Raw genomic sequence first — 16,192 nt, forward strand, 5'->3', positions numbered from 1 at the left:
TCTCCAATCAGCCTAACCTGCATGTCTTTGGACTGTGGGAGGAAACCGGAGTACCTGGAGGAAACCCACGCAGACATGGGGAGAACATGCAAACTCCACACAGAGAGGCCCCGGCCGACGGGGATTCGAACCCAGGACCTCCTTGCTGTGAGGCGGCAGTGCTACCCACTGCACCATCCGTGCCACCACATATATATATACGTATATATATATATATATATATACATATATATATAGATATATTTTTATTTATTTATTGTAAGACTGCACACTGCTTTACACATGTTGGAAAATAAAGCCTATGTCAATAACTATTGCTTCTGTGCATATTTATCAAGGGAGCCAATAATTCTTAACCCACTGTAGGCAAGTTTACTTGCTAGCTAGTCAGAATCTAGGGGAATACTGACATATGTGAATAAATGTCCAATTTTTGGTCAATGTAATGTCCACTTTCAGTAATCGATGGAAGTCACTTTCATGTTGTTTGTAATGAATTAGCTTTTCAATGACTTCCTGGTCTGATAGAATGGCCACCTGGTTTGATGGGGGTGAGAGAGAAAACACCCCCACCCCCTGTCCAACAACAATCCCAGTGTGTGTGGTGTATGTGCGTGTATACTCATGTTGGGGGGGGGCATTAGTCAACTTCATCCCCTCCACTGCCAAATGTATGTTCTTGCATCAAAACATACTGTACAGTGGGATGAAAATATTTGGGCATATGTGTAGCATGGTTAGCTCAGCTAGTTCACTAGTAAGCATGGTGAAGTGCAGTGAAAGCGAAGGCTGGTAGCAGGTTATCGCGACAACACTCCCCGATGACGTAACCCTCAAATTCGTTGAAAAAGAACGTTGTTGCCCTTGCCTAGAGGCGAGTTCGTCTTTAGCTGACTGGTAACGCATTCGTTCAACAAACATTTGGACAAGTGAGAGGCCGGGGTTCAAATCCAACCTCGGACTCAGGCAATTTCTCACCTGTTACATTGGTGCCATGACTCGGATCTGGGTGGGAGTAAAAAAATTAAATGGTTGCTGCGGAGTTTCACATGGAGGGGAAGTCAAAGGGGGGTGAGTGTAGCATGGTTAGCTCAGCTAGTTCGCTAGTAAGCATGGTGAAGTGCAGTGAAAGCGAAGGCTGGTAGCAGGTTATCGCGACAACACTCCCCGATGACGTAACCCTCAAATTCAAAAGAACGTTGTTGCCCTTGGCTAGAGGCGAGTTCGTCTTTAGCTGACTGGTCATGCGTTCGTTCAACAAATATTTGGACATGTGAGAGGCCGGGGTTCAAATTCCACCTTGGACTCAGGCAATTTCTCACCTGTTACAATAGCACAGGGGTGAGCCGCGGTGGTGCAACAGGCTAACAGACTTGCGGTTGCAGTTTGCTGCAGTTGCACACCGGGGACCGGGGTTCGAAGTTTGGCCGGCTCACGTGGGGCAGCAATAATTGGCTCGCTGCTCCAGAGGGAGGGACTTGGCAGGGTTATTAGATCGCCGCACAATAAGCACCTCGGGCGCCTCGGAATCACGGCAACCGGGCACGAGATGAGACGAGACGGCTTGAAGAAGGCGTGTCGTTCTCCTTCGGGCCGCCGAGGGACGGGGTACGGGCGGTACATTTAATACGACTACCTCCAATTGAATCAGACGAGGTACAATTGGCTACCAAATTGGGAGAAAAAGGGAAAAATCTGGAAAACAAATTTTTAAAAAAAACAATAGCACAGGGGCCACAGCTCGGGGTTCATAGCACAAGGGCCACAGCTCTGGGCTCATAGAACAGGGGCCACATCTCTGAGGTCATAGGACAGGGGTCACAGCTCTGGGCTCATAGAACAGGGGCCACAGCTCGGGGGTAATAGTACAGGGGCCACAGCTCAGGGGTCATAGGACAGGGGCCACAACTCTGGGCTCATAGAATAGGGGTCACAGCTCTGGGGTCATAGGCCACGTCTCAAGGAGGTCAAGGTGAGAGAAAGCTTTCCATTTTTATTCTATTCAGGGTTTTTTTTTTCGCATTTCACTTATTTTGCTCAATTTCAGTTTAAGGATATATTCTAGTTCCAATTCCAGGAGTGAAGATTCTGTCCTGGAAATCTATTCCAGTCAGAGGAAAACTTTCGGATGTGCCTCCACTTTGCTATAACAGCTTGCACGTTTTGATCTGCATTACAGCACTTTATTCTTTAGTCCTTGAATACAGTATGTTGAAGAATAATTGCAAACACTCCCAAACACTGGAAATGTTTAATCGGTCTCACTTAGCCATTCACAAAGAATTTTAAACACTATTGAATAATAGTTTATTGAACACAAAAGCTAGCTCTGTAGTGGGAATGCAGCTGGAGTGCATAACATCAACAGCAGAGAAAAGGACACTGAACAGGATGCTGGCAATCCTAGACAATGACTGCCACCCACTATATAACACACTAAACAGACAGAAGAGCATCTTCAGCAGCAGACTCCTGTCTCTGACATGCTCAACAGACAGGTTAAGAAGGTCCTTTGTTCCATGGGCTATTCAGTTATACAATACCGCACAAAACGGGAGGAGAGAATTGGACTTTTCAGCATGAGTGTCTTTCTGCTCCTTCCACCACATCACCTTGTCTACCATCCCCTATCCAATATCTGTCTGACTGTCCTTACAGGCTATATTAGCCCTTACTTTGTACTTTTGCACTACCACCATTGCACACATTCTACCATAGCACCTTATTTTTCATCTTCATGTGTGTGAGATATGTGTGTATATGTGTGTATGTATAAGCTACTGGATGCCTAAAATTTCCCTTGGGATGAATTATCTATCTATCTATCTATCTATCTAAAACACTGTATGTCAGATTGACCTGCAAAATAATAATAGTAGATAGTTCATCTGAGCTCATGTCCCTGTCCGCATACCACCACTAGTGAAAATGTTTTTATGACTCATAACCACAACCACAAAAATACACTCAGTCTCTAGAACAATGTAGAAAGAGTCAACAAAACCTACAAATATTTCCATGCAGGTCTTGCAACATTGCAATAACAAGTGGTGTGTACGCAATGGAAGACACTCACACATGCAAAAAAGTACACACATGCACACAGACAATACTAATATACAATGTACTCCATAGTGTTTGTGACAAGGACCCATCATTTACTTATTTGTCTCTATACTCCACAATTTGAGATATGTAATTTTAAAAAACATGTGATTAAAGTGCATATTGTCAGATTTTAAAATAGGGCATTGTACATTTTGGTTTCACCATGTAGAAATTATGTGTTTATACATTGTCCCCCCATTTCAGGGCACTATAACGTTTTGGACACAGCAATGCTATATAAGTGAAAGTAGTCACGTTTAGTATTCTGTTGCATATCCTTTGCATGCAATGACTGTTTGAAGTCTACCATTCAAGGAGGGGGGTGGGTTCAGATTGAGTGATTGACTTGGCCACTAAAGAATTTACCATTTTTTAGCTTTGAAAAATTCCTTTGATGCATTAGCAGTATGATTGGGATCAGTCTTGCTGTTGAATGAACCATCTGCCAATGAGTTTCAAGGCAATCGCTTGAACCTGAGCAGATTAGATGTGTTCTGCTACTACCATCAGCAGTTATATCATCAATGAAGATGAGTGAACCAGTACCTTTGGCAGCCATACATGCCCAGGCCATAACACCCCCACCAACGTGTTTCACAGATGAGGTAGTATGCTTTTGGCAGTTCCTTCTCTCCTCCATACTTTGCCCTGCTGTAAAATCCAGCTATGACCAGCTTGAAATGACCAGTTACCAGCTGTTTCAAAACAAAGCTTGAGCAGGCCAAACTATGTTGAGTATGGAGCTGATCTGAGCTGGTCAACCAGCTACCGGCTGTTTTTTTTCAACAGGGTGCTCTTGCCATTGTCAGGGTATCAGGAGTAGCCCTAGCTTGTCCCCACTATAGGTACAAGAATCCACCCACAAAAAACAACAAGGACACAGGGATAAGGTAGGCAGAGTCTTTATTACAATGTCAATAAAAAACAATGAATGCATGGACAGCCACCCCGCTCTCACCCCCCCTCCAGTCTCCACCAAACCCCCGCTTGTGTGGTACCCCCACCCACCGTCTGACCCCAGGCTGCCCGAGCCAAGCCCCAGCAGAGGGACTTTCCCACACTGCACCTCGACCCACTGCACCACACACTTGTAAATTTCCTGGTATTTACACCTGTATGTCTTAAACTACATAGAACATAGCACCTTTGGTGTCAAACATATCACCTTTGGTATAGCACCTTTGGAACATAGCACCTTTGGTATTTAATTTAAGTAAATGAAAGTAAGTAACATGTAATATTTAATAGCCTTTGCTTAACTGCATCAAGCCAGTGACCCATTGACATGAACAAACTGTTGCATTCTTCTTCTGTGATGCTTTTCCAGGCTTTTACGGCAGCCTCTTTCAGTTTGTTTTTTTCAGGGGTTTTTTTGCGTCAATCTCCTCTTCAGGAGGTGAAATGCATGCTCAATTGGGTCAAGGTCTGGTGATTGACTTGGCCAGACAAAAACCTTTCACTTTTTCTCCATAATGAAGTCCTTTGATGTGTTTCAGGTCATTGTCTTACTGCATGATGAAGTTCCTCCCAATTAGTTTGCACGCATTTGTCCATAAGTTGGCACAGAATGTTTTTGTAGACTTCTGAATTCATCCTGCTGCTACAATCATGAGTTATATCATCAATAAAGATTGGTGAGCCCACTCCAGAAGCAGCCATGCAAACCCAAGCCAAGACACTTCTCCACCATTACATTACATTATTGGCATTTGGCAGACGCTCTTATCCAGAGCGCCGTACATACCCATAACCAGGGATAAGTTCGCTGAAAGACCCTAGAGGGAAGTACAATTTCAACTGCTACCTGTACAACAAAGATGAAGACATTGTTTTTCAGGACATTCCAAGTTGTTGTATAAGCTATCCCCAATGCTTGTGCAATGGCTCTGATAGATTTCCCCTCTTTTTTAAGCTTCAAAATGGCTTGTTTAACAGGGTTAGCTCAGCTAGTTCACCTGTAGGCACTGTTTGAGGTGCGGTGAAGGCCCAGAACAGGTCACCACGACAATGCTCCCTGAGGTACCCCTTAAATTCAAAATGACTGACTAACCTTAATAAATGACTAACGTTGTTGCCCATGGCGAGGGGTGAGTTCACCTTTAGCTGATTGGCAATTCTTTGGACAAGTGAGAGGCTTGGGTTCAAATCCCACCTCGGACTCTAACTAAATCTCTAACTTGTTACACTTGCTTTTCTCCCTCTCTGGTCTTCATGTTGGTTAATCTTTTCTAACAATTAGAACACAGTCTTCACGGGCAAACCCCAAGTCTAAAACATTACACATTCAGAACTATTTATTGTTTAACCAATCAATCTAACAGGACACATCTGGGCAACAAGAAACACCTGTCAGTCGCATGTTCTTATACTTGTGCTCACCTAAGAATTGGGTGGCCTGATACAAAAGGTGATATGTTCTAAGTTGTTTAACATATCTAGATAAACATACCAGGAAATAAAATCAGAAATTGGGATCTATCGTCTCATGTACGTCCTTAGACCTCAAACTCAGTTGTCTTCAGTGTAAAGCAAAAACAAAGGAATTCACCTTGCTGTAATACTTTTGGAGGGGACTGTAAGTTAATCTTCATCTCATCAATCTAAAGTGTTAGATTGTATAAAAATAATATTTCATGAATTAATTCTTAAAAGGGCCTTTGTCGCAAAGCAGCTTTACAGAGAACCCGGGCCCCAAGAGTACGCCTAGGGCAACAGTGGCAAGGAAAAACTCCCTGGAAACAGGAGGAAACTTTGAGCAGAACCTGAACCCATCTGCCGCTGGTTGACACCGGTTTGTAGAAACAATGGTTTTAAACAGAAAAAATACATAATGTCCAATAACTTGAAGCGGAGATGAGGTTGAGGGATGGCAGGAACACCAATGGGTGGCACTGTCAGGCAAGGGGACAGCCTTGGTGCTACAGCCGAATCAGCAGTGACAGAAAGGTTGTACGGCTGGTCTTGGGCTGGAGCTCCGGGCCAGGAGGGGGTGCACAGGAAAAGTTGGGCTAGCGCTCTGGGCACCTGCTCAGCGGGGAGAAGAGGAAAGTTGTTAGTAACATAGTAATTGGTCAATCACAGCAGGAGGGAGAGGTACCTGCGTGCGATAAGTTGAACCCCGGTAGAATGTTGTACATGTGAAGCAAGTGCAATTTGATGATAGGTTATTTCTTGTTTGACGCATACGGGGTGGTGTGGGTTATGTGTTTATTTTCTGTTGGTAAGTACAGAACTGTTACTAAGGCCATCTTCGCTCAGAGCAGGAGGAGCATTACAGCAACTTCAGCAGCAATAACTGCAATCAAACGCTTCCTATAATAATCAATCTTGCACATTGGTGTGGAGAAATTTTAGCCCACACTTCTTTGCAGATCTTCTTTAATTCAGAAAAATTAGGTAGGTTTTTGAGCATGAACCGAGTCATGCCTACAATGCGGTGCCTTTTGGGCTAAGTAAAGAGAGAGTATATCTTTAAGTGTCAGAAAAACATACCAGTCAAGCTCAGACCAATATAACCATTATTCTAATATAAAATGTACCAATATTATCACAGCAAAGCATAACAAAGTGGACAATAACAGCGTGGACATTTTAAGCTAAATAGGGCTGCTACTATTCATGCGATGAACATGCTGGCAGAACACAAAGAGAAGGTGAACAAAAGACAATTTTTACATTTGAGAAATATATTTTTGAAAATATTATAATCAATTAATGTCCTCTATATTTAAACATAGCATAGTGGACATGTTTTGCTTCACTCCATCAGTCATACATTCTAAAAAATTGGAAAAGAGGTCAAATTAAACACAAATACTTACGTTGCTTCTTGTAGTTGTTTTCCCACCAAAAAATGTAGGTCACTTCCAGGAAGTGATGCAACTTGGTGAATAGTCCAGTATATTACAGGGAAATTGTGTGAGCATAACAGGGGAGACAGTAGATTGGGGGAGGCAATGAATTTCCCAAGTTTGGCCAGCTCTCGTGGAGCGGCATAATTGGCTTGCTGCTCCAGAGGGAGGGACTTGGCAGGGTTAGCGGATTGCCGCTAACAACAGCACCCCGGGCACCTTGGAATCACGGTCACGGTCATTTCTCCAAATTGGGAGAAAAAGGGAAAAATCTCAATTACAGTGGGCGCAATAATTATTTGATCCCTTGCTGATTTTGTAGGTTTGCCCACTTACAAAGAATGGAACTGTGTAGAATTTTTATCATAGGTACATTTTAACATTGAGAGACAGAATATCACAAAATAATCCAAAATAACATCATATAAATTTCATTAATTTTATATCATATTTTCACATGAAATAAGTATTTGATCCATAGAACAATAGGACTTAATACTTTAAAACCTTTGTTGGCAAGCACAGAGGTCAGACATTTGTTGTAGTTTTTCACCAGGTTTGCACAGATCTTGGGAGGGATTTTAGTCCACTCCTCTTTGCAGATCCTCTCCAAATCCTTAAGGTTCCGAGGCTGTCGCTTGGTAATTTGAAGCTTCAGCTCCCTCTACAGATTTGATGGGATTTACATCTGGAGACTGGCTAGGCCCAGGACCTTAATATGCTTCTTTTTGAGCCACTCCTTTGTTGCCTTGGCCGTATGTTTTGGGTCATTGTCATGTTGGAAGACCCAACCACGACCCATTTTCAGTGCTCTCACTGAGGGAAGGAGGTTGTCGCCCAAAATTTCCTGGTACATGGCCCCATTCATCCTCCCCTCGATACGGTGAAGTTGTCCTGTCCCCTTAGCTGAGAAACACCCCCAAAGCATAATTTTCCACCTCCATGCTTCACAGTGGGGATGGTGTTCTTGGGGTTGTACTCAGCATTTCTCTTCCTCCAAACACGGCGAGTCGAGTTGATGCCAAATAGCTCTATTTTGGTCTCATCTGACCACATCACCTTCTCCCAAGCCTCCTCTGGATCATCCAGGTGTTCTTTGGCAAACTTCAGACGGGCCTGTACATGTGCCTTCTTCAGCAGAGGAACCTTGCACGCGCAGCAGGATTTTAATCCTTCATGGTGTAGTGTGTTACTGATGGTTCTCTTCGTGACTGTGGTCCCAAGTGCCTTCAGGTCATTAACAAGCTCCTCCTGTGTAGTACTGGGCTAATCCCTGACCTTTCTCATGATCATTGATATCCCACGAGGCGAGATCTTGCGTGCAGCCCCAGACCGAGGGAGATTGGCGGTGTTTTGGGTAATGAGTTGAGATTAGGAGTGCTTCTTAATGGAAAACTAACTGGTCTGTGGGAGCCAGAATTATTGCTGATTGGTAGGGGATCAAATACTTATTTCATGCAAAAATACGATAATAAATTTATCTCCAGAGGTCAAACAAAATTTATATGTTGTTATTCTGGATTATTTTGTGATATTCTGTCTCTCAATGTTAAAATGTACCTATGATTAAAATTCTACACAATTCCATTCTTTGTAAGTGGGCAAACCTACAAAATCAGCAAGGGATCAAATAACTATTGCTCCCACTGTATTTTTTTATTTAAATGAATGAATTTCCAGCTACACTGAAAAAAAGCATTTTGAATTTTTTTTTATTCTGGGGTATATATCATTATGCTTTTATAGAGCCCATCGGATCTGATCATTCTATTATAGAGAATGGCTGTCACTTCAATTCAGGTCTATTGTTCTGCAGGACATCTGAACATTAGCAGCAAAACGCTTTTAGCCATTTGATCATTTTATTATATAGGCAGATCACACAGGTTGACTTTACATCATGTATGAGAATGCCTACAGAACAGAATACATAAGGGCATGAATTCAATCAAGATTTTTTCTTAACTGCAACTTACAAGTAAATGAGTGTTTTCCTCACAAACTCAAATTCAACAAATTCTTGCTCTTTTGTTCTGTTAGTTAAAGCTAAAGACAAACATTGACTGAATCCTAACCACATTCCCAGGCATTTCATTTCCAACCTGGCAACAAACAGGTCAGCACACCATGGGTTTAAGAATCCCATCAGGGTTTAGGTCTATATCTTATAACTAATAAGATCTGCTGGGATCTTTAATTACTCATCATGAGGCATATAATCAAACCCACCACTGCCATCATTAAGCTTAGTGTCCATTGTACTTTACAAAAAGATTGATATCACCACCTGCTGTACATTATGGAAAACTGCAGCACTGGAAACATCCATCATTAAACGTTATTGCCAAAATGTTTTTGTCTAAAAAAAACATCTCCATATTTTTCGTGTACAACAGATGTGTGGTTTACACAGCATTTACAGCACCAATTTATTTTCCTGTCACACATTCTCTGCAATAAGAAAGCCATTGCTTGATTTTATTTACATTGCCTAAAATGTAATGATTTGATGAGCTCTGAATTTTCAAATACCAGCACAATCTGAACTTGTAAAACAGACACATGAAGACAAATCGTGAAGAAAAAGAGAGGGAAGCCACATGGGCCGAACACGAGGGCAGGACCGGGGGAGTCGGCGTGTGCAGCGCGGCCCCTGGCCTCGTGCCAGCTCACTTCCCACACAGCTTCAGCACGTCCTTCACCAGGGCGCCGATCCCGTCGAAGATCAGGTGCAGCTTCGTCTCGCACATGAAGGCCGGCGATGTCACCACTTTGTTCTTCTGGTCAACGTGCGCCTCGTAAGCCGGTTAAGGAAACGGTTAAGGAAACAGCGCCCCACTGTGCGGCAACAATGATAGTTTGTACTGCACTTTTATGGCCGCGAGATCTCAAAACGCTTTACGGAGAATGCGCAAACTCCCCTAAACCACCGCAAATGATAAATGCCCACCTATGTAATGCACAGCGGCCACTTTGAGCCAGAATGCTCACCACACATTAGCTACAGTGAGAGGGTAATAGGGGTAAAGTGATTGGGGGTTTTAAACTAAGTTCAACTGGAGGAACACTACAGACTGGAGGAGGAGGAGAATTTGTCCATGGCCCTGGGGAACCCAAAAGACATCTCTACTCTAGGGAACTGGGAGGGTTTATTGAGTCGAGAAGGAAGAGTGGTGCCTACTGGCCACCTCCTCCAGCAGTTTTCCCAAGGGGTCCCATTAACCTGCCCAGGTTAGCTTCAGTACTAACCAAGACCGTGGTCACTAAGCATGAGTTGTACCCAAGCCCTGCCCCACTGCGCTTCAGTATTAACAAAGTCCAGCCCTGCTTAGCTGCTTTGCTGGGTACTCGTGCCTGACAGATGGATGCGTTGAAACATTTCAACCGGAGCTCGTTCATCTGCATCTGACGTCAATGTTACCGAGAGCACAGCCTGAACCTTGACCTGAAACAGGCCCTAGGGGCCTAGAATCAGTCAGAAACATGAGGGTGAGTGGGTCTGTTATACATGCATGCAGTTTTATAAATGGTGAACCACTTTGGGAGTGGTTACTCTGAGTGAGGATATGGTGACTTCTTTCACACAGTGTTTGGCCCCCAGAGCAGTGATGGCCTGGGCGGTGCCAGCGTACGGCCACTTTCCCCCGTCCTCCTCCTCATGGCCCACCGTCACTTCCACCCCTGGCAGGACCTTGGCTGCCAGCACTGGGGAGATGCAGCACAACCTGAAACAGGACACAACATATGTGGTCATAGCACAGCCTAGATAACTACACAACACAGACCAGTACAGCACACCTGGGAACAAGACACAACACAGGCTGGTAGAGTACAGCCGGGAATAGGACACAATACAGGCTGGAAGAACACAGCAGGGAACAGGATACAACATAGACTGGTAGAGGACAGCCTGGAAAACTACATGACACAGGCCAGTACAGCACACCCGGAAACAGGACATGACACAGGCCAATACAGTAAAGCAGGGAACAGGACACAACACAGGCTGGTAGAGTACAGCAGGTAACAGGACACAACACAGGCTGGTAGAGCCAGGGGCGCCGGTAAGAATTGTTGGCCCCCTAGAAGGTTTCACCACCAGGGGACGACAAAGCACAGTTTTTCATAAACATAGCTCCGCAGCAATAATAATTTTTGGTTATTGTGAGTGGGAAAAAATTCCTGTTGAAAAACAACATTTTCTGTGCACTTTCATGATTTCACTTGGATCTGTTTACATCTGGCATTCAACTGTTTTAGCAGCAGTTCTAGCTGCAACCTGTTTTGCTACTATCAATTGAAAGAAGAAATTAGATATGAAATCAAAACCAGATAGGGCAATGAACTAAAACAATATGAAATACATATTAGGGATATAAATGAGCAAACTTTGGGTCAATGTTCTTTACATATTCAATAGAGAACATGCAAAACATTAGCCGCATTGGAATTGACGTTCTAGAGATATTGGCTCTTAAAAAGGGGGTGCGTGGCACCCAAAAAGTCACTTGCAAGTGAAAATTGGGGCTTGTGTCGACTTTGACCCAAATGCAAACAAAATAAATGGTAGAACTTTGAAGGCTCCCCCTTAATGGTGTCCTTGGAGTTCTCTCAACCTTAGGGTGCCACTGGCTACAGCACAGGAAACAGGATTAGGGACACAGGCACAGCTGCTCACCCGATGGGCTTGCCTGCCTGGTGGAAGTCCTTCAGGACACGCGCCACATCATGGCTCACCTTGCAGTCCTTACCGTCCACTGCAAATGTGGACCTGCCAATCAAATCATCAACGTATCAGAGAGAGGGGAAAATGCAAGAGCCTGCTAATCCACTCAGGCATATTACACTTCGCTTTAAAAGTTTCAAAGAGAAGTCATACCACAATACACAGCCACAGTCTTTATCATACTAGTAAACCCTTCAAATATTTTCTGGGCTGCAAATTTCCATTTTACATGGAAATATCACATCTAATTCACAGCACTTTAAGCCACTCCTAGTCTTACTAGAAGAATGTACTGAGCGAAATCAACCAACAAGTGCTTCTACTGCTTCCACTGACCTGCCTCCAATAAGACTACGAATGCCCCCCAATTGCTATGCACTGGGAGAGTTCACTCTGGTTTAATGGGTGTCTGTGTGTTTGTCTGAAAACAAAGTGTCACTGGGGGGTGAGAGACAGCCCACTCACAAGTTTTTGGCAGCCCCAAATCCCCCAGGGAATATGACAGCGTCATGGTTGCTGGCGTTGAGCTGAGCGAGGTCGGCAATGTTCCCTCGCGCAATACGGGCAGACTCAGCCAGCACATTCCTGCAGTGGCCGGGGTGGGGTTGGGGGGCGTAGGATGAGGAATATATGAGAATACAGAAGGATAAATACAGGAAGGTACTGAAATAATACAGGGGGTATACAGTACTTCCCCACCTACACCCAAAATTGGTGGAAATTAAAGAATATGTTTCCAGCTGACTGGTTGTGGATTTGTGAACATAAGAAAACATAATAATGAGAACAGGACATTCACCCATCTAGGCTTGCAATTTATCTATAAATTACAGCATCAAGCACTGTATTAAAACCTTAAAATTATATGGTTCTAACTGACATTTTGACAAAGATTTGTTGGTTTCATAAATATGTTGTTTATAGGGCAATTTCATAGGATTTTGATATTGTACATTAAGGGTGTCGTTTTGATCTATGAAGAACTGCCCTGCATTTCAGTTTTGCTGATTTGTGAAAGCTTAGAAGAATATCTCAAAACGACTCAGATAGAATGCAGATAGAACCATATAATGAATTTTCTCCCCATCAATCAAGCTTAGATTTTCTTCCTGTTTGTAATAGCCGTAGAAAGGTATAAAGTCCAACATTAAACCCAGAAGAGAAGATTCTGAGATATATGTTATCAAACATACAAAAAGAGTCTCTGGGAAAACAAGCAGAGAATTCTGCTTAACAACAATGATCTCACACCTCAGATTTCATCTTTCATCAGTTATAAAAAGGCTTTGAAAATTGGACATTAGTGCCAAAAATATATAAATTAAAAGACTTATAACTCAGGGGTTGCAATTATAGGCCAGAAATCAAGGAGAAACCGTCCTTTACCTTGACTCCTTCTCAACAGGCTGTCCCTTGCTGTGGTCAATGACATGCATCTGGCAAATGTTAGGCGCATACATCAGCACATCTGCCCCACCCCTGCTCAGGTGCACCAGAATCCTGCATGCCCCCCACCACCAAAAAAGAAAAAACTTCTGTCAGTGCTCATTACTCTACTGTCCCACAAAGGAAGAGCTGAAAAATGTGCTGTACAGTATGTGTATGCATCATCATGGTCACACTACATTCATTTCGCTCTTATTCAAAGCAATAACAAAGATGCATGATTCCATTAAAATTAAATAAATATGAAAAAGAAAGACAAAACATGAGTCAGTAGGATAACAGTGTATTTTCCTGTGCCATCTATGGTACATACGCGGAGGCTTCGTGGATTTCTGTACCATCGTAGACTCCGCACCCCGACAGCACCTGCAGGCAGGAAACTCTGTGAACCTGCCTAAAACGTCTTGCTCAGTGTCAGAAAATATGCTAGATTCTTTCATCAAATTCTTTGCAATAAAAGGCTACATTTTACAAGCAATATTGACACATTTGGACATGAAATTTAGAAAACGGTCTAAAACACTGCGGGTGTTTAATCTTCAAAGACGTGTTGGGCAAGCAATTAAAAGTTGGCAAAGCTGTGGTTTGGGGTTGGCGGTCCTCCTCAGACTGCACAGCAACCCCGCAAGTCAATGCAAACTTGTTAACAAAATCTGTTATTAAACGTTAGTTTTCCATGCAACTTTACTTTGAAAGGTCTTGAATTATCTTAACTCGCCATTAAAAAATAAACCGTCTTTAGTCGCGAGTTAACATTCTATTCCATAAACTTAACGTAAACATGCCATCGGTTACAAGTTAGCTATGCAATGCAATCACATTTGATTCGGATAGCTTAGCAAGATATCCAGGCTGCTGTATTTCGATCTGACAGGCGTTTTGCATTCTCAATTTAATGTTACATCAACGTGCACAATGTACTCATGTAACTCAACTGCACTGAGATAGTAAATTGCAATGTAGCTACCTACGTCAGTTTTAGAATACTTACAACTGCTACTTTGGCGGCGGAACAATTGGCACTGTTGTGTAGTAAACCCACGCTCAGTGCTTTAGGTTTTATTAAAGAGAAGTAAGATTTGGAAGCAATCGATCTCACTGCGAACATCTTCCCGAATATTTCGTTGGTTAAATTAGCAAGAAGTGTTTGTTTTTTTGTGTGTGTGAAAAGCAGCGATTTAGCCGCACGTCAAACGTAGAGCGCCCAGTAACTTAAGCTAACCAGTCAGCGACCTGTCACTGCTGTGTCGCATTGCAACCGGTTGCAGCAAGGTCACAAATTAATTTTCTGAATAAAGCTAAATATAAATAAAATATCATACGCGCATGACATTTTACCGTATATACTCTCAAACTGAGACATTAAATTCAAATAGTTAAAAAGGTTAGATTGTGCCTTAGCTTGCTAGCGTAATTGACCTGGAAGATTTCTAGAAATAGCTGCGCCAGTCAGAATGTGGTCAGACAGCATGCGCAGTTTTGGTTACCATAAACCAGCGACAATACGCGCAAAATAAATATGTTAAATTGGTCATTCATAGGTTGTGACAAAAAGACAAGGGTCCAGTATTTTAAAACTTTGAATCTAGATCAGAATTATCCGGATTTTGAAATCCTATTTTTGCTATCCCAGATCAAACTGATCTGTTTTTTTAAACATATTTTTCAAATGGGATCATTCTGATCCAGATACCACAAGATGAGGATTACAGAATCTACATATGCATTCTTTGAATTTACTAACACAATGCAGGTTCGGCTCATTATAATTTGATTTACCGTTGAATTCTTCATTATCTACCACATTCCTTTTGCAGTTTGGAGCTGATTGATTCACAATTTAAAGACTAAATTGAGTCTTTAATTTGATCAGTTGTATTGCTTCTTTCTATGTAACTATTTGCAATATTACACAATACGCAGAACATGGACATAAGACTCTTATTATTCATGACTGTTTCAGACATGTTTCAGTGCCTTAAGAGGGTAAATAATCCCTCTAGACATGAAAATCACCTATATAACAGCATGTTGGAATTATGGGATTGCAGCGTGGTTAAAACAAAAACCAGCATACACAGGGAATTCCCAGGGCTGAGGTTGGGAATCACTGCTTTAAATTGTACTGATTGCATTTTATTGTATAAAATCCATTCTCTAACTTCCGCCCAGACACCACCATCATGTGCACGATCATTACAGCGAATCTTATGAACAGGGAAGGCAGCTGCCTGGGACTCCAATCACTGGTGGGAACTCCAAAGGCTGAGTTTTAGGAGTTTTGGGAAGCATGATGACAGTGGAAGTTGGTAAGAAGGGCCCCATTGGGGTCTCTGGGTGGCTCAGGCTGTAAAGATGCTCATTCAAAGATGCCCTGCAACTCTTGCCAGCTATGGCTAGTGGAGGTCCACATTGGTGAGGCAACAATTGGCTCAGCCTCGCCGGGGAATGATAAGGGGGTAAGCTGGCATTTTCTTCTTCTTTTGATTTTTATGGTGGTTGGCAAACTAAAAAGAGTGCATTACCTCCACCTATTGTATGCCATTGTCATCTCGACCCAAACCTGAACCCCGATTCCCCGAGTCTGAGGAGTCACGTGTCTGCCATTTCCATCTGACGTCAGCCAGACCAATGATCAGAATGAAGAAATGTGACCTAAGTGACTTTGACCGTGGAATGATTGTTGGTGCCAGACAGGGTGGTCTGAGTATCTCCGAAACTGCTGATCTCCTGGAATTTTACACACAACAGTCTGTAGAGTTTACAGAGGACAGTTACTCACAAAAAAATGTGAGTGGCAGTTATGTAGGCAAAATCACTTTTTTAATTAGATAGGTTAGGGAGAATGGCCAGGCTGAAAGGCAACAATAATAGGCTCAAATAATCTTGTGTTACCATGCTTTAAAAATGGTAAATGGTTGGCATTTATATAGCGCCTTTATCCAAAGCACTGTACAATTGATGCTTCTCATTCACCCATTCATACACACACTCACACACCGACGGCGATTGGCTGCCATGCAAGGTGCCGACCAGCTCGTCAGGAGCATTTGGGGGTTAG

General features: G+C 42.9%; 1 protein-coding gene across 2 annotated transcripts; it reads right to left on the reverse strand.

Moving 5' to 3' along the window:
- Positions 1 to 8,802: 8,802 nt before the first annotated feature.
- gatd3 (glutamine amidotransferase class 1 domain containing 3) lies at positions 8,803 to 14,570 on the reverse strand. 2 transcript variants are annotated; one of them, XM_061233732.1, is made up of 7 exons: positions 14,123 to 14,570; positions 13,445 to 13,497; positions 13,072 to 13,185; positions 12,151 to 12,270; positions 11,638 to 11,730; positions 10,528 to 10,684; positions 8,803 to 9,765 (listed from the first exon to the last, which is right to left on the reverse strand). In XM_061233732.1, exons 1-7 carry the CDS (start codon positions 14,237 to 14,239, stop codon positions 9,724 to 9,726), a joined length of 696 nt encoding a protein of 231 aa, XP_061089716.1. In that variant the 5' UTR covers positions 14,240 to 14,570; the 3' UTR covers positions 8,803 to 9,723. The 2 variants fall into 2 exon arrangements, with proteins under 2 accessions (XP_061089716.1, XP_061089714.1); XM_061233730.1 differs by having other exon boundaries at positions 8,803 to 9,757; positions 14,123 to 14,568.
- Between the last annotated feature and the right edge of the window lie 1,622 nt (positions 14,571 to 16,192).

This window comes from Conger conger, chromosome 3, assembly GCF_963514075.1.
Source record: "Conger conger chromosome 3, fConCon1.1, whole genome shotgun sequence".
NCBI classification, from domain to species: domain Eukaryota; kingdom Metazoa; phylum Chordata; class Actinopteri; order Anguilliformes; family Congridae; genus Conger; species Conger conger.